The following is a 21,693-nucleotide window of genomic DNA, read 5'->3' on the forward strand; positions in this document are numbered from 1 at the left end:
TTTTCCTGTAGTGCTAGCATGCACGTCACATGGTATGTAGTTAGGATTCATGAAACGTGGGGAACGAAAAATTCCCCAAGACATGGAGCAAACATTCATATGGACGATCTTTAAAATTAATCCAAGCCCTCTTTTCGGTTTGAGGTAATAAAACTCGTAGTTGTAACTTCACTAGCTAGGTATATATGCAATACAGATAAACACATAAGATATGCATCAGGACTGCAAGCTTGTGCATATTCAAGCTCAGATGTTTTGGAGCTTAGTACGGGACTAAGTGTGGTCACTTAGTCGCGTACTAAGCCCACCCCGTCCCATCTGAACCGCTGCAACGTGCCAAAGTCCCCACCTTGCAAGCCAGCAGCAAGTGGCGGAGCAGGTCCACGCGCGAGGCCTGGTAGTGGTTGAAGCTCAGACGCGGGTGCTCGGCGTGCAGCAGCGCCCTGAGGGCGGCCAGCGCCAGCTCCCACGTCGACCCCATCGCCTTGGTGCCGCCGCCGCTCTCCGGCTCGCCCGAGTTCACCTCCCATATTACAACCTTCAGGGTAAATATATGTTTAGTCCCTATATTCCTATAGTCCCTAAATTTGGTTTTAAGCTTAGTTCAGTTCAGATTGCATAATCTGAGTAGCTGGATAATTCTGACCTCATGCTCAGAATTATCTAGCTGCTTTAATGCGAATTGGCGGATTTTTGCGTTAAAGGACGTTCGAATAACAATGATTACGATCCGTGATGATTACAATTGATGGTGTGCCTTTTATAGCATGTTGCTCTTAAAAGCATAGAGTATACTACTTCGTAATCTTTCGATCGAGTAACTGACTCCAGTCAATGTTGCCGAAATGAGGTTAACAGATTTATTTACTTTGTTTAAACCACGTCTCCCGCAATAAAAATATTTCCACAATCTATGAAGTTTTTCGCACATTTTCAAGGGTCTTTTTTACTAGCCCTTAAAAAATCCGATATCAAAGTTGGCGCAGTAGACGGCCGATTGGCGCAGTTTACAAAAACCCTGCTTTCTGAGCCCAGGGCCGTGGGTTCGATTCCCACAACTGGTAAATGTTTGTGTAATGAGCATGAATGTTTGTCAGTGTCTGGGTGTTTATATGTATATTCTAAGTATTTATATATAATATTCATAAAAATATTCATCAGTTGTCTTAGTACCCATAACACAAGCTACGCTTACTTTGGGGCTAGATGGCGGTGTGTGTATTGTCGTAGTATATTTATTTATTTATTTATTTATTAATTATTATTTATTAGAACAAACGTAGGTACGACACTTTTGTGTAGTCTACAATAATAATGTACATTCATAGGATGTGGTTCTTCAGAAGAACAGAAGCTAAAGTCAAAAATAGGTTAGGCCGCTAATAAGAAAGAAATGCTGTCTGTATTTATGTTCTGTAGCATACTGTGCACACTCAGCGCGACATATTACAGGTCTATTACCGTCGCGATGTAGTCCAGTCTGTCACCAGTAATATGTGTGATCTTGTGTCCTAGTTAGCAGAACAAATTGGAACGAACCAAGGGAAACTCGCAAAACCAATTATTATAACGTCCCAGGGACCTGGTCGGTGTCGAAGTGTCTCCAGGCGCGCACCAGCAGCAGCAGCAGGCGCGGCTCCAGCAGCACGCAGTCGGTGCGCGCGCGCAGCGTCACCTGCGCGCCGCTGCCGCCCGCCAGCAGCACGGCGCCGCTGCACGCCTCGTCCAGCAGCACCTGCGGCCACGGTTGTGACGACGACGCACTCACGACAAGTACTTGCATTAGCCGGCCAGGTGGCCCGCGAGCCCGCGAGCCCTGGTGCGACTTTCTTTGTTAACCCACCGACCACTCGGGAGGTAGTTAAATAATAATAATAATCATTGAATCAGGCTTGAGGATTTTTGGTTAGAAAGATTTGAATGCCCTACCCTCTGCGGTAGGAAAACCTGTGGTAAAGAGGGTAGTTCCTTCCTAAGATTTAGTTACAGATTAGCTTGTGTGCGTATGTGTTTGCCTGTGTCCCTGAATTAATCTCTTACGAACGAAGCAGGTCCATTGATCACATTAACAATCTTGCTTAGTTACACGTTGATTAGTTAAACACTGACCGCAAAACAATAGAATAGAAATTGAATAGATGGACTCGTAGTTAGAGCACATCTAAAGTAGTATGTTTGTCAAATGTTTGGAAAGAATATTGCACCAGAGTCTGCTCGTTTAAAACTACTTAGTGATTAGATGACATATAATATAGTGTTCCATGTTTCGGGTACCGCTCATTTTGCAATATCAATGTATCTGGTACATGTCTCCCGCACATACACTTGCAGACTCACATGGACGCACACACGCTTCTAGTCGTCTCGAACGACCACCGCGGGAAGGGGTGGGGTGACAACTGGGTGGTTCAGTGCCAACCGTGTTCAGCTAGAGTTGCGGCTCGCACCTTCAGCATGTGGTGCGACACGCGGCAGCCGGGCGCCGCCAGCACGGGCAGCAGCAGGTCCAGCGCGCCGTCGGCGTGCAGCGCGGCGGCCAGGCGCGCGTCGGCGCCGCACGCGCGCAGCGCCACCGCCAGCGCGCCCGCCTGCTCCTCCGCCGAGCCCTCCAGCTCCACCACCTGCACGGCCCGGCGGCACTGAGGGACTACACCACGCGAGTCTCGGGCTTCTCGACACGAAACGCACGTAAACCTCATCTTATCGAAGCCCACAGTGAGATGGGTTTACGCTAGCCCAATGCGAATAGGTGGAAACCACACGCCTTTGAGAACATTATGAAGAACTCTGAGGCATGCAGTTTTCTCACTATATTTTCTTTCACCATTAAAGTGATATTTAATTGCTTATATTTAAAAACACGTCGCACGAAATCCCCTAGAAAGGGAAAGGTTGAAGTTAGTTAAAAATTATATTTATTAACGTTACCCTGGCGAACAAATACAGCAGCACCTCCGGGCCGCCCAGCGCCAGTAGCGCGGGCGCCAGGCCACGGCGCTGCGCCACGCGCGCGCGCCCGCACCAGCGCACGCGCAACGCGTCCGGCGGCTCGCCGCACGCGCCGCCGCCCGCGGCCCACGCGCGCGACCCGAACACTAACAGGGACAACTCTTATAAAACCTCAATCATTGCATTTCGTTTTAAAATAACAACGTATAATATAGACTAACACTTCACTGCAACACCTAATGGTAATTGATGATGCCGCTTAAGGTCTTGCCTAGAAGATGCCTATCCACTCTTGATTTGAATATACTTATATATACTGGAAAAAAATGGGAGCTGGAAGTGCATTCCAGATCTTTGCGGTGCGATTCAGAAACGAGGATGCAAAGCGCTTCGTACATGATGGGTAAGCTCCTACGGACAGATCTTTAAGTAATGCTATCCTTTTCATTAAATAATGTAGTACAAGAGATGAAACTACATTTATAAGTAAAAAAAGACTTTAGTACTGAAATTTGGTATAAAAGAATTGGCATCATTGCCGTGATTCGAATCTAACTAAATCCAACATAACACATAGATCAGACTGGAATGATTATTGAAGCGCGGAAATCAGCTCAATGGATGTGTAACCTGTCGGCACGGCCGGTGCTTGGTGGTATAGGCTCATGATGTCCGGCGAATGCGCTGCAAACGTCAACAGCAAGCTCTCGTGTAACTCGCGAAGCGTAGCGCTCGATATCTCGTACACCTAATTACAATAATGTGTTTTGGCGGGTGTTTCCAGAGTGTAGACGACCCAAATGGTAAAAGGGTGCGCCCAGAGTTACAGGTGCGGATTTTTGATACTATCTTGACCTGTAGTAGATAACGTTATTTTTAGTTTAGAGTATTTTTTTGATTAGACGAGACACGCATCTGACTATGCGTGTCACATCTGTTCACACACATACTCTGCTACTCTGCTTATATAGGTTCAATTAGGATAGGTAATATCTAGAAAAATAACTTAATAGGTTTCGCAGGACGATTCAAATTCAAATTGCTCAGTTTAACTATTGTAAAGCTTGAGATACTAAAATTGAGACTTACGGAATCCCAGTCAATATCCATTTCCAGCAGCTCCGGAGTTATTATTGATGGGAAGTTTGCCGACTCACATGGAATCTGGAAAAGAGACAATACTTTTTTATTCCAAGCCTAATAGTGGCTTTAAAATACATTTAAAACATTAGTACATTTAAAATATCGCATGGATAAAAATTTGCTTTATTTCCGACTTCATTTAAGCTCAAATGGAATGATTTGGAATGGCGATATTGTGCAAATATTATCATGCATACTTATAAGCTTAAGTGTATCGAATTCGGCAGTGTATAAGTTAAGAATCCAGAAGGCTGAAATATTGTCCTTGATTTTTATTTTTAAACCATTTCTCTCTGGGACACCATGGTATTTTACGCAAATGTTGAAGAAAGTTCCCCAATGTCAGTAGCGGAAAGCCAGTAAATGAGATCGGGCTGCGTAAATAACATCAGTTGAACCCAAGCCAAGAAGAGTCATGTCCTGTGTCTGGCGCATCAGGTTGTCTGCCTCGCAGAAGTTCTGTGTTACCTGACAAGGCAGGTCGGGCGGGTGCGCCGCCACGTGCAGCGCGGCGCCGGCCGACAGCGCGGGCGTGCGGAACACGCGCACGCTCGCCACGTGCAACGCGCCGCCGGAACGCGCGCCGTCCGCGCGCCCCGCCTGCCCCAGTAGCACGCACGACGGCGTCGCCTTGCGCACCAGGATGCCTGTTGGAGACGACCGAGTTGCCATTTCTGTTGTACACTACTCTCGAAACTGATCTAAATTGACAATTCCTTTCATTGTTTTTCTTACGAAATAGGATGGCACTATTTTTAACCAGTCAATTTCGTTTAGATATTTGTGTACAAAATATTAGGTTGGGAAGAAGTCTTTTTGCATATAGTATGTATAAAGTAGTAATTTAATGTCTTTGGCTGTACTATTTTTATCTATGATACATTTTTAAAAAAGGAATTCATTAGTAAAATTATGTGTACTTATAGCTAATTTTCATTTGTTTTCTTTCTGACGAAATGAATGAATCTTATAAAAATAATCAATTTCATGAGGAAAAAATGCTACGCAAGCTACGGGACCGTGAAAGAAGCCTTCTATAATATAATTCAAGAATATGAACTCCAGATCAAACGTGGCTTGTACTCTAGAAATATGAAGAGCATACCTTGAAGAAGCAACGATAAAGTTTCACACTCGCGGCCGTTCACGTAAATTGTCACCTGTAAAAAAACATTTTATGATTTCAAAATAAATGTGATTTTAATCCATGCAAACTAGCGTTGGACTACAATACCACTTGATGGAATCACCTGGAAAAGGCATGCAAATTTCTCACAACCTTAACCGATATTACGGAAGTGGATTGCATTTTGTGTGTAAATGAGAAGTATATAGATATACATAATATGTTTGAAAATACGAAAATTGCAGCTGCCAGGCACCCTTGACAATATTATATTATGTTTCAGTGGTCGATCAATTAAAAAATTGTACTATCCCAAAAAAAATAAAAAACGGTCATAATAAATAAATATAATGCCCGTATTCTTCGTCCGCGTTTATTATGGTTTTTTACAAATCCCGTGTACATTGATTTTCCTGGGGAAAAAATAGTGTATGTTTGACTGAGGCAAACAAATTGAGTCGCAACAGCAATAGCAGACTTGGGACTACCGGGGGCGCCGCAACGGCAGTGTAGTGGCACCTGTATGTGTATGCGGCGCTTGTGCACGCGCTCCGCCACGTTGAGCGCCAGGCAGCTCCAGCGCGAGCCCAGGCCGGGCCGCGCGCGCGCGCTGCTCACCAACTTGTTGCACTGCGTGTCCGGCCGCGTCAGCCGCACCGAGAGCTCACCTGCGGATGCCGGCACGTCACAACACACAGGCCTCCTGACTCTTAGCAGGGAGGATTTAACAGCCACGCTGCTCTAGTGCGGGTTTAGTGGTCACTGCAGCGGCCAACAAAATAGGCTTTGATGAACGAACGTGTAAATGTGGGCCGTCACGAAGCCGGGACACACATACTCCATCAATGCCTTGTAAGTTTAAAGTGAACTTTATCAATAAACAGCTAAAAACAAAGCTGTCAATTAAAATTGGCGACCTTATGGCGATCTCTGCGAGGCAACATTATGGAGTCATGAGTTTAAACGAGTATTCTTACAACTTAGAAATAATACGTGCTCTCGCTGGGCTGTTGGGAGGAACACCATCTCCATAACTAAACCCCCGTAAGCTAGGGTGTAGTTGTCTGCAGGAAGTGAGGCGGGTTGAAGCGATCAGCTATAAACGATACGACGTCATGGCTCGAGGTCTTAAAATTTTAAGTTAAAAGGGTCATAAATTAGGCTTTTGATAGTGTTCATAAATAGTATACTGATAAAAGCAAATGTTACCGTTGTAGGTGTTAACCCACAGCTCGAACATGAGCGAGTCGTGTCCGATGGAGAACACGTGCATCAGCTCAGACTTAGCCGGCTGCTCTTTCTTCGGCGACTTCGGTATCCCATCGGGATCGGGCGGCTCCTCTTGCCATTCCTCTGTGTCATCTATGAGACGAATTTCCTGGATCAGTTACCCTTTTTTATATTAATAATTCAATTATAAAAATGTATTATGTTACGCTGCTATATATGTTTTCTTTTACGCTGATGACACCGCCAAAGTTTTTTCTGGGCATACTTGGAAGGAAGTCCAAGAGACGACTGAAAATGGACTGACCGTGATAGCTAATTGACTTAGCGCGAACTTGCTTACACTTAACACAAACAAAACCATTTATATATGTTTTTCAACCAAAATTAGTTTTCAACCAAAAAATTATTTCAGTATCAAGATTCACAAGTGTGGTGATCCTCCTATTTAAAATTGCTCTTGCCCTACCATTGAAAGGGTATCATCTACGAAATACCTGGGTATTATCCTTGATCAAAAATTATCTTGGTACCCTCAGATAGAGTCAGAAAGCTAACATGGATTTTTATAAAGTTGCGACATATTGCTCGAATAGATTTATTCAAAAAAAATTATTTAGTTCTGGTTCAAAATTCAAAATTCATTTAATTCAAGTAGGCCTAACATAAGCACTTTTGAAACGTCAAGTCTGTCTGTTTGTAGTGATTCTACCACCAATCCATAACTACCTACTGTATACCTGTATGTAGATTTATTGACGTTGAAAGGGCTCAGCGATATTTATTAAAGGTCATGCATTTTAAGTGTTTTCGGCATCCCACTAATGCATTATATGCCCTTAGCAATTTCCTAACAGGCAGACAATTATATATACTCCTAGTAATCTTAAAAATTCATAAAACACTACACTTTGATCCAAAAACTTTAAATAAATAGTCGCATTGTCTCTACAGTTAACACAAAAACAGCCTTTGCCTCTAGGCAACTAAAGAAACAATCTTGTCTGCTGTATTCAATAAATAGAGTATTGAATATTTATCCACTGAAACTGCATGACTGTATAAAATCAGTAACAAATTGGTTAAAATCATTAACGTACGACGAGACAGAATCTCTCTTCCTGATTATAAAATAAAAGCACACACATAAACACACACACACACACACAACATTTACACATACCCACTCACATATTTGCATGCTTGTATGATTGATTTTGAAAAATTCTAAACATTAAAAAAAAAAGTATAATATTATAAAATGTAATAAATTGCTTAAGTTACGTTATCAGTAAATGTGTAAACTTTGTATCGGAAAGAGCGAGACCTCCAAATACAGTTTTTTTCCAAACTTGAATGGAGGTCTTAGCCTATTTTTTTTGTAATGAAATTGAGATAACAAATAAAAAATAAAAAATTGATGGACCAAGCAAATGGCCCCTTTGATGGTAAGTGGAAAACCACCACCTTTTAACATAGTAACATTTTGCAAGGAATGCCAGGAATATGTCCTGCAACGTGCCGCCCTTTCCTAGACTTACCTTTTTTATTTTGAAGGCCCAATAAGTAACATGTATTAAAAGACGATATTAAAATTTGCACATTTTATATGACACGTATTATTCCCCTGGACGCGAAAGGAACACGTTGATAAATACTTAACCTAGATCTGGTGCAATTGATGTTTATTTTAAGCACAAATGTTTTAAATGAAGTCTTTTTACAGTGAAACAGCATTGAATAGTAAAAAAATTTGGAAATGACATGGGGATAACAAAATTAGCGTATGAAGAAAAACCACGGAGTAAAAGTCACAACCAATGTAGATACAACAGAGCAGTAAGTCGGGAGGTACAATGTGGTAGCGCCAAGGCCACGCTGGGACGAGAAGCAAAGCGCGCACCGTGTCGCGGCGGGCCGCGGGGCGGCGCCAGGCGCAGCCACAGCGCGGCGCCGAAGCCCGCCAGCCACGGCGACCAGCCCGCGCCGCCCGCCGCGCAGCGCGCCGCGTGCGCCGACCACGGCGACCACACGCCTGCGCACGCGCACACGGGTGACTACCTCTCTTATATCATTTTACCTACTCCCATGCTTCAAATCCTCCATAGAAGGTTCTGAAACAGTTAGCTTACTGCGAACATCAAAACACCCAATGTCCTGAATTAATCATCAAAACGAATGATATAATGTTGTACTGAATTTCATAATAACACTGCTTTGTTTTTTTCGAACCCTTATGCGCAAAGGGTTTCACACAGAACGCCAACTTTTTATAGTAGTCGTATTTGTATGAATTTCAAAACAGTGTCATTCAAATAATACGCTAAGTACAGCGGGATCGGGACCTTCCAACATTGAAGACCATATTCCAGTGTATTTTAATAATTGAAAATTTGGGCATGGTAGTTTTCTCAGGATATTTTCCGTCACTATTTAATCATGTGATATTTAATTGCTATAAACGTGCGTGCCGGGATTCAAACTCGGCCCTCCAAAGTGAATTAAAGAAAAACTAATTTTATGGATTTGTTAGTAAAATTAGTCAGTTCATCAGTTTAATTGGGAGTATGAATGTATTGGAGAACTTACCTGCGCGTAAGTGCGACTGTCGCAAGCGCCTTGCAGTCAGTTCCGCTTGCTGGTTAAATGATGAGCCCACGGGCTCGTCGGGCGAGTAATCCTCTGTACAAACAACAATTCAACTTTTACTCTTCTATGGATGAACTATGAAATACGGTGCGATGTGTACCTTTTGTCGTTTTTTAAGGCAAAATTTTAGTGAATGTGCCTAAGATTGACAAAATGTTGTCCCCCCTTTCCCATTCTACAACACAACAGCGAGACGTTGTCAAAGGAACCTTACATGGATGATATTCACTATTCAATAAACACGCGCGAAACGTTTTTTATTCACGTTTCTGATACGTTTCGCTCAGATGTGGAACGCCATCTCGGCAACTGTGCTTGTCTTTTTCTGCTTTATATAATTTTAGTACATTCGAAGCAAGAGTAAATAGGCATTTTTTCTTGGCGAATGTATTCCAACTTAGACCTTTTTTGTAACACGTATGCTGTCAAGGGTAGGCCTATCGTTAATAAAATACAAAGGTAAGTTGAAAATCTTATGTGCGCTGTCAAAGTAAATTGGATCTATGTTTAAGAGCATGTTTTACTTTTTTTAAACTAAAAAGTTCCTCTTTTAAAAAAAAATGATCTGTCCTGTACTGTGTTCAGAAAAAAAAGAAACTAGTAGGACACATGCGACATAACACGCGCAGTATAGCGAATGTTCCCAAAGAGCTCCGTAGGAGTAGTGTAGGAGTGCGGGTGCTTGTAGAAGAATGAAAAAATTGGTTGTCTGTAAAGTCTGCTTACTGACGATAGTTGAACGTGACAACGTGGTAAGAAAATACTGATGGAATGGTTGCATTTTTCAAAAGAAAATTTTAATTTTATTTGTTTGATAGATATCATCGTTGCTATAAACAATTGACACCACATTCACTTTTCACTGCACTTCATCCTTGCCGAAAACATGTAAATGAATAATTGTATAGAAGCTGTCCACGCGGACGCATCGCTCACTCAAGTAGGAGAGAGACAGATGTCGAACGCGGAGGCCGGCTGTGCCTCTTTGTCGCTCGTCCCGCGCTCTCGCTTGCACTTCGAGCCTCGAATGGAACGCCTCAGAACGAGGTAACGCCGCATACGTCATGATTTTTCGTGCGTGCAGCCGGCTCCATCGAGTTATAAGCCGTTGTCACGTCAAAAAAAAAGAAGAGAAACTAGTAGGACACATGCGATATAGCACGCGGAGCAGTGGCTCGCAAAATGAAGAAAGTATCAAGTGAGTATTCACAGAGCGCACCGTGGTCGGCGTCGACGGGGAAGCGCAGCAGGCAGTCGGGCGCGTGCGGCGCGGCGCGCTGCAGCAGGCGGCGCAGCGCGCGCAGCAGCGGCGCCAGCGGCGGGCGCGGCGCCGCGAACAGCCGCAGCAGCGCCCACAGCTCGGCCGCGCGCACGCTGCGCGCCGCCGCCGCCGCCACCAGCTCCAGCACGCTGCGCTGCAGCTCTGCCGGCACGCGCGCGTTAGGAAATAGGGAATTATAGCACTTTATCTATGATAAACCCGATGATTGTATTAAATATATCAACAAATCATAGTTTGTATACTCATTGATAGTGTATTGAAAATAGAATAATGGCCTTTAGTAGACTGTCAAAGAAAAATATAGGACCTATGGCGGGAGACGCGAGTTTGACAAGATAGATTGGCGGGAAAGAAAAGTTAGCACGGATTTAAAAATGAATTAATAAAAAAAAAAGAGATTAAGTAAAGTATTGTGGATAGAACGTTACAACTTGGGTTGAGATGATTTATAATGGAAACGATACACTTAACGAAATATTGTTGTGGCGAAACAAGTCGTATGTACTGGTGATGGAGTTGTTAAAAGTTGTTGGTACTATGGTTGTACCTGATGTTGCATCAGATAAGTATCAATGATCAATTATAAGTATTAATTATTCATCCTTTGGTTTATTTAGGTATCATATATGGAGCCCTAGCATAACTTTATACCGACAGTTTATGTAGCAGAGGTTGCTCTATACAAACAACTTGTTCCAAAAGTCCTGATGTTATAAGTGATAATAGTAGTTATGTTTGACCTGTCTTAAAATATGTCTTGTATCAAAGGGCCTAGCGTTATTACATATGACGTTGTAATGATGATGTTGTAATTGTGTTTATAAGTTGTTTTAATTGATTGAATAAAAGAGCAACGGTAGAGTTTCTTGCCAGTGGTCTTCTCTGCCGAAGACAGCATTCCGAACTGGTAGTAGAGTCATTTGAAGGTAACAAGTAATATGAATTATAGAGAAGCTTAATATACAGTATTAGAGTCAGACCTGTGGTTTTATTTCACTCGTTGGGAAGTCAGGTTTATAGAGTACAGACCCACAACACTGTTCTAAAGCAGGTTGGTGGGCTCTAACGATGTCTTTTATAAAATGAGAATAAATAATTACTGCTAAGAAACTAGGTATTTTACAGTTGCTTCAATAATACTGTTAATTAATGAAAGATCTAAGTGCCATCCTGAATATTGTGGGTATTATAGTTAATATCGGAATACCTGGTCCACTCATTTCTATGTTTTTTAGCACGCGCGTTAGGACTCCGAATATATTGACACTCTAAACTATTTGGAGCGACCTTTAAATATTAAAGTTTCGACTTGAGATTTTCAGGATTTTTTACCTGCCTTTTAATGATATAAAATTTTTATTAGTGTTTTTACCTACACTTGGAGGAATTATCAATTTTATAAATTTAAAGTGCATATAAATATTTTCGGAACCGACAGGATTTGAACCTGCGACTCTCTGGCGACCGCGGCCTGAGCGCTTTCCCCGATTAAGCTACGGCTCTCAATCTGTATGATGAAAGCATATTCGTGCGGTCTTTATTTTGGTTCGGTGTGCTTGGAAAAAGTACTTAGAGACAACTTCAATTTCTATTCTTATATCGTAAAATTAAAAATCATTCGCAAAGGAAGGTGAGTACCAATTTTACAAATATCCGAAAAAAAGGTGATATAAAAGTTAAGGTGATATTCTTGGCTAAGCGGCTTTGTGCGGCTGTGTCCAATATACGTAATGTGTGGAATGATAAAGGATATTGTAATCTTAATAATTTTCATAAAGCCGATAAAAACATTATCATCATTATTGTGCTTAGAAAATGCTGCCGAATGGTGTGTCTTAATTTTGTGATGTAAATCAGGGTATGTACTTTTATTCAATTAGCCGTAGATAGACGATAGTATTAAAAATATAACTTTCGTGAAGTAATTTGATCAGAAACCGACATACCTAAAATCCAAATTTTAATTTTACTCTATGTTTGTGCTAAACACCTAGTGCATATAGTAGTGCATTAATAATAAATATTACACACATCGCCATCTAGCCCCAGAGTAAGCTTAATTTGTGTTATGGGTACTAACACCCAGACCCTGAAATTCATTCATGTGCATCACACAAACATTTTCCAGTTGTCGGAATCGAACCCACGGCCTTGGACTCAGAAAGCAGGGTCGCTGCGCAGTGCGACCCTGCACAATTCAGATCCTCCTAAAACTATCAACAAAAATATTACAAAAGCTTATTGACGTCGTCTACGACGATACGACGAGCGTCTTATTGACGGGTATAGGATACTTTATATCACGGGAAAGCTAGCAAATACTAAAAGTATTATAAAAATCAAACAATAAATGACTATTTTTAAATAACTGAACAATGATGTTCGGAAGTATTTACTATGGGATAAAAATATTTAAAGAAATGATTTATATGCGAGAAGTTTAAATTGTATCCTTTCTTTCGGGTGTATCAGGACGAGCCGTGCGGGCTACCTGCGTGCCGCTCGGAGGCGGCGCCCAGCAGCCGCGCGGGCGGCGAGCCGGGCGCCAGCAGGCGTGCCAGCAGCATCGGCGGTGCGCGCGCGCCCGCCAGCCGAGCGCCCCACGCGCGGGCCAGCCCGCCACACACGCGCGACACCTCCTCGCTCTGCTGCTTGTCGTATTGCTCCGAGCTCAGCAGCCTAGCGACACCACAAGTTTGTTTTTTAAATACATATAAGAAATAACAAGGCAGAAATTGTGTTAACAAAAAAAACCCGACTCCTGAAATAAATGTTTTACCAACTTAAAAGTATATCATTTTATGGTATACAACTATTAAAACAAAAGTGTTTTTAAAAAGTTTAAGTTTTCAAGTTTAATAAAAAACACCCCATATGTGCTGATTAAAACAATAAACATTTTTTTTTAAATATAAAGTAAGGTTTACTTTGAGCCATACTAATTTAGCACACCGCCTACTATCTTTCGCCTGCTATTCTACATTGGCGTTAGGATTACATAGTTTACCATTAATTAGACAGAAGAAGTAAAATAAATATCAATTGTATGAGTGACGTGGACCATGATTGGTCTATTCGCCAGCAACTAATTATGTTGATAAAATTATTATTAGCCATAGTTGGATTGGAACAAAATTTTTAAATTTTCAAAGATTTAATTTTAGATATGCCATTTTTATTTGAATGATACACGCTGAATGGCTGTCACATAATTAAAAATGCTAGTGTAGTGATATATGCAAGGTGCGCAATATTGCAACCAGCATGCATCAAAAATTATATTACAGGAGTAATTAAATTATATAAATAATGAATAAAAAAGTTGTAAATAACCAATAGATCAAAAATGTAACCAAACATAAGAGTTTCTAGATTTATATTTAAAGTAGGTATCAAAAATTGCCTCTAAAGTAGGAATAATTAAAATTAAGATGCTGATTCAATACTAACTCTCATCTCCTTTCACTTAAATACTAAAGAATTCTGTAAATGTTTAATTCTATTAAAAAAATACAACTACATAACGAGTGCCCACTAGCAAATTATTACTAAATTAGAGTCTAATAAAGAAATAGATACAAAAATAAACTTGCTGCGCCAGTATTACGACCTTCAGTTGCAAAAATAAAACAAAGATACAGCGTGGCTGCATACCAAATATATATTAAAGCTTTTACGATGTTCGAACTAGTCCAGTGATAATACGCAGAGCAAAACGAAAACTAAAATAATGCGTATGGCCTTGATAAACATGTTGACACATCCATTTGCATATTATTTGCGATTAGTTGGACGACCTGAGTCAAAGGAGCGGAGCTTACGCGTTAGGCTTTAGAGGCTGTTTCCCTAAAACTACTGGTCCGATTTGAATACGATCTGCTTTAGTTGCTTAACTATTTTGGGAAGGTCCTTAGATATGTTTTAAAGTTATCACCACAAATCTCTCCAGAACATTGGTTTCTGTCTGTATCTTGGCAGCCGCCATATATAGACAGGCAGACAAAAATGAAAAAACAATACGGTTTTGGCTCCAGTGTCTTTTATGGAGAGCCCTCTGAATTTTTTTCACAAAACAGTCGCGGACGCACTGACCTAAAAATCTCGCTTTCACCACCTAGACCAGAAGCTGGGTACACCCATGTATCATTTCAATTGGCGTTACCATTTCCATTTTCGTTTCTTTCATTCGAAAGGCGTATCATCCAGCTCATCATACTCACACTGTAGATGTCCTACCGATAGATACAGATTTTTGTCTTATGTATGAGTAGGATTTAGACTTCAAAATACGTTTGACATGTTAAGGATCATCTAAGAGTATCAATAATTGTATTGCTTAATAATGGTAACTTCAGATCTATTGTAATTTTACTCTTCATTTGAGCATTAATAATAGAAAAACAAGCAGTATTAAAAATACAAAAGGCGGTCTTATCTTTAAGTAGCGAGCGTTCTCAGGCAACCTTGGGATCCAAAAGGTGAATATGAAACGGTGTCGAAACGTTTTAAATAATAAAGTGGGACCCATTCAAAATTGGTAAAATCTGTTATCATTGATCAATTAAAATTCATATTAAAATTTTATCGCACTTGTCTATGAGCTGCGCCAGGATGTCGACAACGATGACGCACAGCTCGGGGTGCGCCAGCTCTCCGCTCTCGCTGTACTCCGGGCACTCCGCCGACGCCTGCTGGCCGTGCGAGCCTGCTGCCAACACATATTCCATTACTTCATCTACAGGCTCCCACTACCGGCCAACTGAAGGGCACGGGTCTCGGCCGCGCTGTCCAAGTGTGGATTGGTACACTTCATGCTATTATTCGTATAGATATAGAGAACTTGGGATAGAGAGGATCTGGGAGCGCTTCGTCAGAAGATAAATATTCACTTTTGTATCTTATATATTAAAGAGAAAGTGTGTGGGTATGTTCCGTATAGGCTCCGAAACGGCTGGACCGACTTCAATGAAAATTTCAGGGAATCTCCGGATTGACTTGGCGAGTAAACCTGTAAAGTTTGGTGACGATCGGAGCAATCCTATTTTTGAACTGTCAAACTGTCAAATACAGATTTTATTTACTATGATGATATTCTATTGTTGGGTGTACATAGGTGTAGATAATAATCTTCACCCGCTCGAGAAGAGAATAGAAGAGAATGAATACGGAGAGAAATAAATGATTTAATATATTATGAGACTTAAATTAAAAATTTAATGATGTAAGTTTATTGTTTAAATAAAATAAAGCAAAATCTAGCCCGACGAAGCGGGATGGATACGCTAGTATTAAATAAATAAATTGAAATTCTCACCTGATACATTATTCAACACGGACAAAGATTCAGAGAGCTTCCTTGTCTTTGTCGGAGCATCCTGCTTTCCGATTTCGACGTCAGCCTGCGAAAAATATCAGAGTAAATTTTCGTTGTAATCCATACTTCAATACTAATATTATTTAGGCAAAAGTGTGTTTGTTTGTCTTTTTTACGCCATAACTTAGCAGGGAATCGACTCGATTTTTGGCATAAAGTTAGTTGAAAGGACGGAGACGAGTAAAGCTTACTTTTTACTGCCGAAAAATAAATGGTTCCAAAGGGGTTTGTTAGAAACCATAACAAACGGACGAACTATAAATTATCTAACTACTAATCTATGAATTATCAATTTCTATACGTATTCCCCGAGATGTTCGCGTATTGCGACATGTTGTGGGTTCCACACATTGTCACTGAAGGGTTAATTATAATTTATCAAAAGGACTGAACACGTATGCTTCTACTATCATTATCGACATGAGTATGTCATGTGTCGTCTTTTCCGGCTTTGGCAACACTAGACACTTTTGTAAATTGCAAGATGTAATGTTACAGATAATAATTTAGGTTGATAGCTCTGTTTTTTCAAAATAGCGCAATGAGTCTGGAGGTAAAATCCTAATGAAAATAATCGCTAAGGGATTCACACGAGAATCTGCTTTGGTTAAGAAAATTAGACTTACCACAGTATACCCTGTTCTCTAACTTGTATTGTCATGTAAGCATTTCTCTTCTTTTTATTAAGTCTATTTGTGAACACATTTGGCTATATTATACAACTTTACATGTTCTTCTATCTTCTGTATTAGTTTTAAGTTTTCCTTAACAATAAAAAAGAAAATAGTTGAATAATATGAATACAATATTATTTAACAAACTTTCCTGTAGGTATAAATGGGTCCTAAGCAAGCATTATCAAACGTTTTACTAATCCTAACTGGTTTGAAATAATATCAACCTCAACTGGAGAAACTACATTTCCAAATGCAACCACTCATATCGGTCTATCATCATGCGAATTTTTTCATCCCTCGTGCTAAAATACTTACTTTCTTGACCACAGTATTGTGGTTTTTTTGATAACAATTATTCACTGGAAGTTTTAGTATGAAAACAAGTTTTTAAAGTTTGCGTATATCTAGACTTGACTCAAGCAAAAACGGATTATTGACTTTTTACTTTTAAAGGACTGTACCTTAGCATAATGGGCTGGCAGACTTAGAGAGAAAACGTCATACTTAAAGCGGAACCTTTTAAGTATTTATACTTTTTGAATTATAAGGTTCAGAACCTTAAAAAACTTGTTAGGAAGTCATTAAACGGCTATGAATAATATAAATATTTATGCGGATATTACATACATACCATTATCTATATAAAGACAAAAGTGCGTAGTTTAGGCATAACCAAGGAAATCTTGGCAACAAGACACTAGAAATGTTGTGTAGACATAACTTTGTCGCCGTGAACGTGACTCAGTGCACACGAATTGTTATTTGCTACAACATTTGTAACAAATGGCGACTTTATTGTAATCTTTATTCTATATTCTCTCTCAAGCTCTCCAACAACTTGTCTGGCGAGAAACCGCCAATGCATGACTCCCAGTGCGTAGTATTTCAATTCTGAACTTTTAGTAGTACCTACGGTCGCTGGGATCCGTCGTTCGGCTATAAGTGTTTTCTATACTTAAAATGCTAAAGGGAATTTCTAGTAACATGTTATTAAGATATCTATGACCATTACATAACAGGAGTCAAAAAACGTAGGGCACATTTCACTGGAGTTGAAATGTTTTACTACTACTAGAGAGCTCGGTAAACTTCGTTTCACCTAAAGATTGATTTTGATATCAGCTATCTGTTGATAGTAAGAGGAGAGTTTTCCTAACTTTCTTTTTTCCCCAAGCTCTGTAATAAGAAGAGCGAAACAAAAATGCCATTTTCGAGCCTTTGCATAACAGACGCACGGCATTTAATTTTTGTTATTGTCAGTTGAGGAGTTCTATCTCTGAAGACGTAAGTCAAATTAATATGTGAATACCCTGAAATTCAAGGCAATAGCATTATTACTTACTGAAATATGAAGTTGTGACAGATGGTCACAATCTGGTTTAATTTTAATTATTTCTATTATGGTACGAAACCATAAATGAAACCATTCACATCGATACAAACAATGAAGAGATTTGCGTGAATACTGACGAAAATAATTTTGAATATTGATTGTATCGAAACCTTCTCGTTATTTGAGGTCGGTTTATAACAACGTTCGACAACAACAAACTCACTTGGCGGGCCGGTTATAATTCCGTTACGAAACAGCTTTTAATGTAGGTAACACGCGCACTCACTAATATTATAAATGTTAAAGTGTCTGTTTGTTTATTCCATTTCATCGCTATTAATCTTCTGGCTTGCTGTGGTTTTGTAACTTCTTATCATGTGGTTTCGAATTCCATTCCCTGAGAATGCCATTTTAGGGACATACAATTTACTAATTGGCTCGTACCGATATCCATACCGCTAAATTGTCGCATGCGACTAAGACCGCGTCCTTTCCGCCTTTTGTTTAACCTATGTCCCAGTCTCCTCCAGGATACCGCGCTTGTGAACGAACATACTTTAGCATTCATAATGTTAGTTAGAAAAAAACAACCGCAGAGTCTCTTGCCGGCTTGTTGTCGTAGAATCTACCTTTCGACTTGGTGCACTCAGAGTCACCAACAACAAACAGACATGTAAATGTGTTTATTAAGAAGACAGTGCACTTTAAATAAATCTGAATCTTGTGTCAGCAATCAGTGAGTCTTGATTTCAATTTTCAGTGGTAAAATACAGTTGTCACTATCCCTGTTTCTTCCGACGACTTGAGGAATATAGCGGGAACGCGCAGCAGTCTCAGTGCTACTACTACAACCACCAACCCGTCTGCCCAGCGTTGTGTTTATGGATAAATGAATAAATAAATATACTACGACAATACACACATCGCCATCTAGCCCCAAAGTATGGAGGGTAGAGGTAAGGAGAGTCATCTGTGTATATGAAAAAGTGTCGTCAAAATGTATTAAATTAGGATGGCGCCACATTTGCATCAGGGTAACTCTTAAAAGAAGCGCCAAATATAAATATTGTTAGAGTAGGCTTGAAAAATAAACAAGGAAGTATGGAGATACAAGAAAGTAAGGTTATATTTACCACAATATTTTGTACAACGTAAGTTGTTGAAATTCTCAATAATTAACTACTTTAGTCGATAATGACATTAAATTTTTTAACTCGGCATACTTCAATTCATCTACGATTGCTACATTCATACCATACCCTGTGCATCCACCAGCGCCATTGTGGAGGATTTTTGAACTGTTACTTAGCGCAACAACTGGACACTTTTTCAACTTTTCTCCCATATAAGATGACTCTCCTTACCTCTACCCTCCATACCCCAAAGTAAGCGTGGCTTGTGTTATGGGTACTAAGTAAGATGAATATTTTTATGAATTATATACATGTAAAGAACTCTTTTCTCGAGTTCATATATCGAAACTTTTCTGAAAGTCACCAATGTTTTTACAGTGATGACAGAGTGACATTTAAAAAGGGTGTTTAAGAGTTTATTTTAAGAAGAAAATATTTTGATTTTAAAGACCTGAAGTAAGGGCTTTAAATGTTGTTTCTTGTATTTTCACAGAAACGCAATTTAGTCTTTATTTCAACTACCCGTTGAAGGGAGTATTATAAACATTATTATATACATAAATACTTATAATATACATATAAACACCTGCACTCTGAAAAACATTCATGGTCATCACACAAACATCGAACCCACGGCTTTAGACTCAGAAAGCAGGGTCGCTGCCCACTGCGCCAATCTGCCGTCAAATAATAAACCCTCGCGTCCAGAAGTGGAATGTTATATACTATTTATATGGGTGATAATGGCGTTGAGAAATAGCCGCGTGGGTGCATACCTCATAGCCGTCATCCGGCAGTGTGCGGCACTCGCTGTGTTCGCTGGCGTACGGGCCCACCACGCTGTCCTCGCTGGACGAACACTCCGGGGAGCTGTTGCCCGAGGGACAGAACAGCGGTGGCACCTAAAATATGTTGAAGTATTGAGTAAATATCGACAGATGATATTAGATACATGTATATATAGTCACATGATTATTAAAACTTTTATTTATTAAAACTTTATATATTTCTTTTAATTTTAGTGAATACAATAAATAATAGAGAATATAATTACAAAATAGGAAAATGTGCAAGTGCATGTGGTTCATGACGGCATAAGAGGGCGTCATGCCATTAGCCGTGACAAAACTTTTCAAGGTAAGAACTTAGGTCACCTAGAACAAGTGATTGAGATAAATAGTTTCAAATCCTTTTTAAAGTACGCATTAGTCTATCCTTTTTATGACATCAAGTAAGCCGCTGGGAGTCCCTATAAATAAGCTGCCCAGGACCCTGTATTTTCAACATCCCTACAATTATTTTTACAATTTACCAGATTTACCAGAGTAAATTGTGAAAATAATTGAGTTTACACAATATACCAAATGTATATTGTGCATAATCTTCATCATGATCACCTCACGCTATAGACGTCCACTGCTGATCATAAGTCTTTTGTAGGCATGTCATAAATAATTTACCATAGTAAATTGTAAAAATAATTGTTATAGTTAATAATAGGATCAAAATGGTAATGTGCCTAACTATGCTAACGAGATCAAGTGGATTGTCATTATTGAATGGGATTTTCTAATAGGTTTAGATTTTCTTTTCAGTCAATTTATTACGTATGTTAACACACATCTGATAGAATTTTCTAGATGTTAATATTATACATCGATTATAATCTTCAGAGTCTAGAATAATCCACCGTCTCATGAATATTAAATTAATTGCGTGCGGTTGATGCCGTCGAGTTTGACTACCACATACCAGACTCATTGACTCATCTGGAAATCTCAGAAAATGCTTCATCTACAGATTAAATATCAAATGCAAATTTCATATTAAAAAAAATGTTTTATTCATGTACACCTTATCACAGGCACTTATGAAGCGTTCATGCATTTAACATGTTACCACTTATTTTAGTAGATGGTGACAATTGCATTCGTTAACTTAAAACTAAAGCTAGTAGGGTTACATGCGCGCCCTGATCTAAGAAGAGCCCACAACAAACCTAGCAAGATTTTTTTCTGTCCTCACAGTCGAGTTAATGGGTAGCAACGATGTTAATCTCTACTTGTTATAGCCTTAGGACCTATTTTCCTCTACTTCGTCAGCGTCTGTTTCGGTTTAATAGTTTCCGTAGTCAACGAGGAACCGCGGCGCAATGTCTGTCGGTTATTAAAAAAAAACATAAAAACTATTTTTTTTTTGTTCGTAATGTGGACTTTTGATGGAGTGGGAATATGTTATGAATATCAAACCCCATCTAGAATATGCATATTTAGCACCTAAGGAATTCTACAATGACCGTTTATTTAATGTTCTCACAGGAACCGTTTGAGTATACCTAATACCGGTTCCGTTATCTCTAAAGATTGGTTTAGGGAAGATCGTAAACTAATCTTGTCGATATCCAAATGGTATCATGCTTCCTATGTACTTGCCTCGGAGAGTACATTAAACTGTATATTACGATCTTTGAGATATGATCTTTGAAAAAAAAAAACATACACTATGTCAAAGCGAAATTGTCTATGCTAATTTTGAGAAACATGTACGAGTATATATTTAATCCTAAACCGGTTGTAGAAGCCTAGTAATCTTTTCTCACAAAAAGTTGTAGCTTGTCAAAGCGATTTAGAATAATCAAACTAGGTTTTGACTTTATAATTTAATTCAAAGTTTTTATACTGCGAAACATGCTAGGACGATAGAAGTACCTACCTATGGCAAGTTGGTACTTAAACATTGATGAAAGATGTCAATTGACCGTGTGCAATTCGGAAACGATCGCGATGTATTTACAGATTTG

At 39.7% G+C, this 21,693-nt stretch overlaps 1 protein-coding gene across 1 annotated transcript in view; it reads right to left on the bottom strand.

Moving 5' to 3' along the window:
• The window catches only part of LOC120627368 (lysosomal-trafficking regulator), a 66,897-nt gene that overhangs the window by 19,225 nt on the left and 25,979 nt on the right, over window positions 1-21,693 (bottom strand). Inside the window, exons 10-26 of the mRNA XM_039895360.1 lie at window positions 19,670-19,795; window positions 15,691-15,775; window positions 14,967-15,084; window positions 12,868-13,055; window positions 10,314-10,517; window positions 9,035-9,127; window positions 8,349-8,480; window positions 6,428-6,580; window positions 5,738-5,886; window positions 5,198-5,252; window positions 4,561-4,739; window positions 4,039-4,113; window positions 3,580-3,697; window positions 2,929-3,095; window positions 2,448-2,621; window positions 1,583-1,735; window positions 350-538 (exon numbers count right to left, since the gene is read on the bottom strand). Coding sequence (XP_039751294.1) covers window positions 350-538; window positions 1,583-1,735; window positions 2,448-2,621; window positions 2,929-3,095; window positions 3,580-3,697; window positions 4,039-4,113; window positions 4,561-4,739; window positions 5,198-5,252; window positions 5,738-5,886; window positions 6,428-6,580; window positions 8,349-8,480; window positions 9,035-9,127; window positions 10,314-10,517; window positions 12,868-13,055; window positions 14,967-15,084; window positions 15,691-15,775; window positions 19,670-19,795 — 2,358 coding nt within the window. The remainder of the gene's footprint in view (window positions 1-349; window positions 539-1,582; window positions 1,736-2,447; window positions 2,622-2,928; window positions 3,096-3,579; window positions 3,698-4,038; window positions 4,114-4,560; window positions 4,740-5,197; window positions 5,253-5,737; window positions 5,887-6,427; window positions 6,581-8,348; window positions 8,481-9,034; window positions 9,128-10,313; window positions 10,518-12,867; window positions 13,056-14,966; window positions 15,085-15,690; window positions 15,776-19,669; window positions 19,796-21,693) is intronic.

Source organism: Pararge aegeria, chromosome 11, assembly GCF_905163445.1.
Source record: "Pararge aegeria chromosome 11, ilParAegt1.1, whole genome shotgun sequence".
Taxonomy (NCBI): Eukaryota; Metazoa; Arthropoda; class Insecta; order Lepidoptera; family Nymphalidae; genus Pararge; species Pararge aegeria.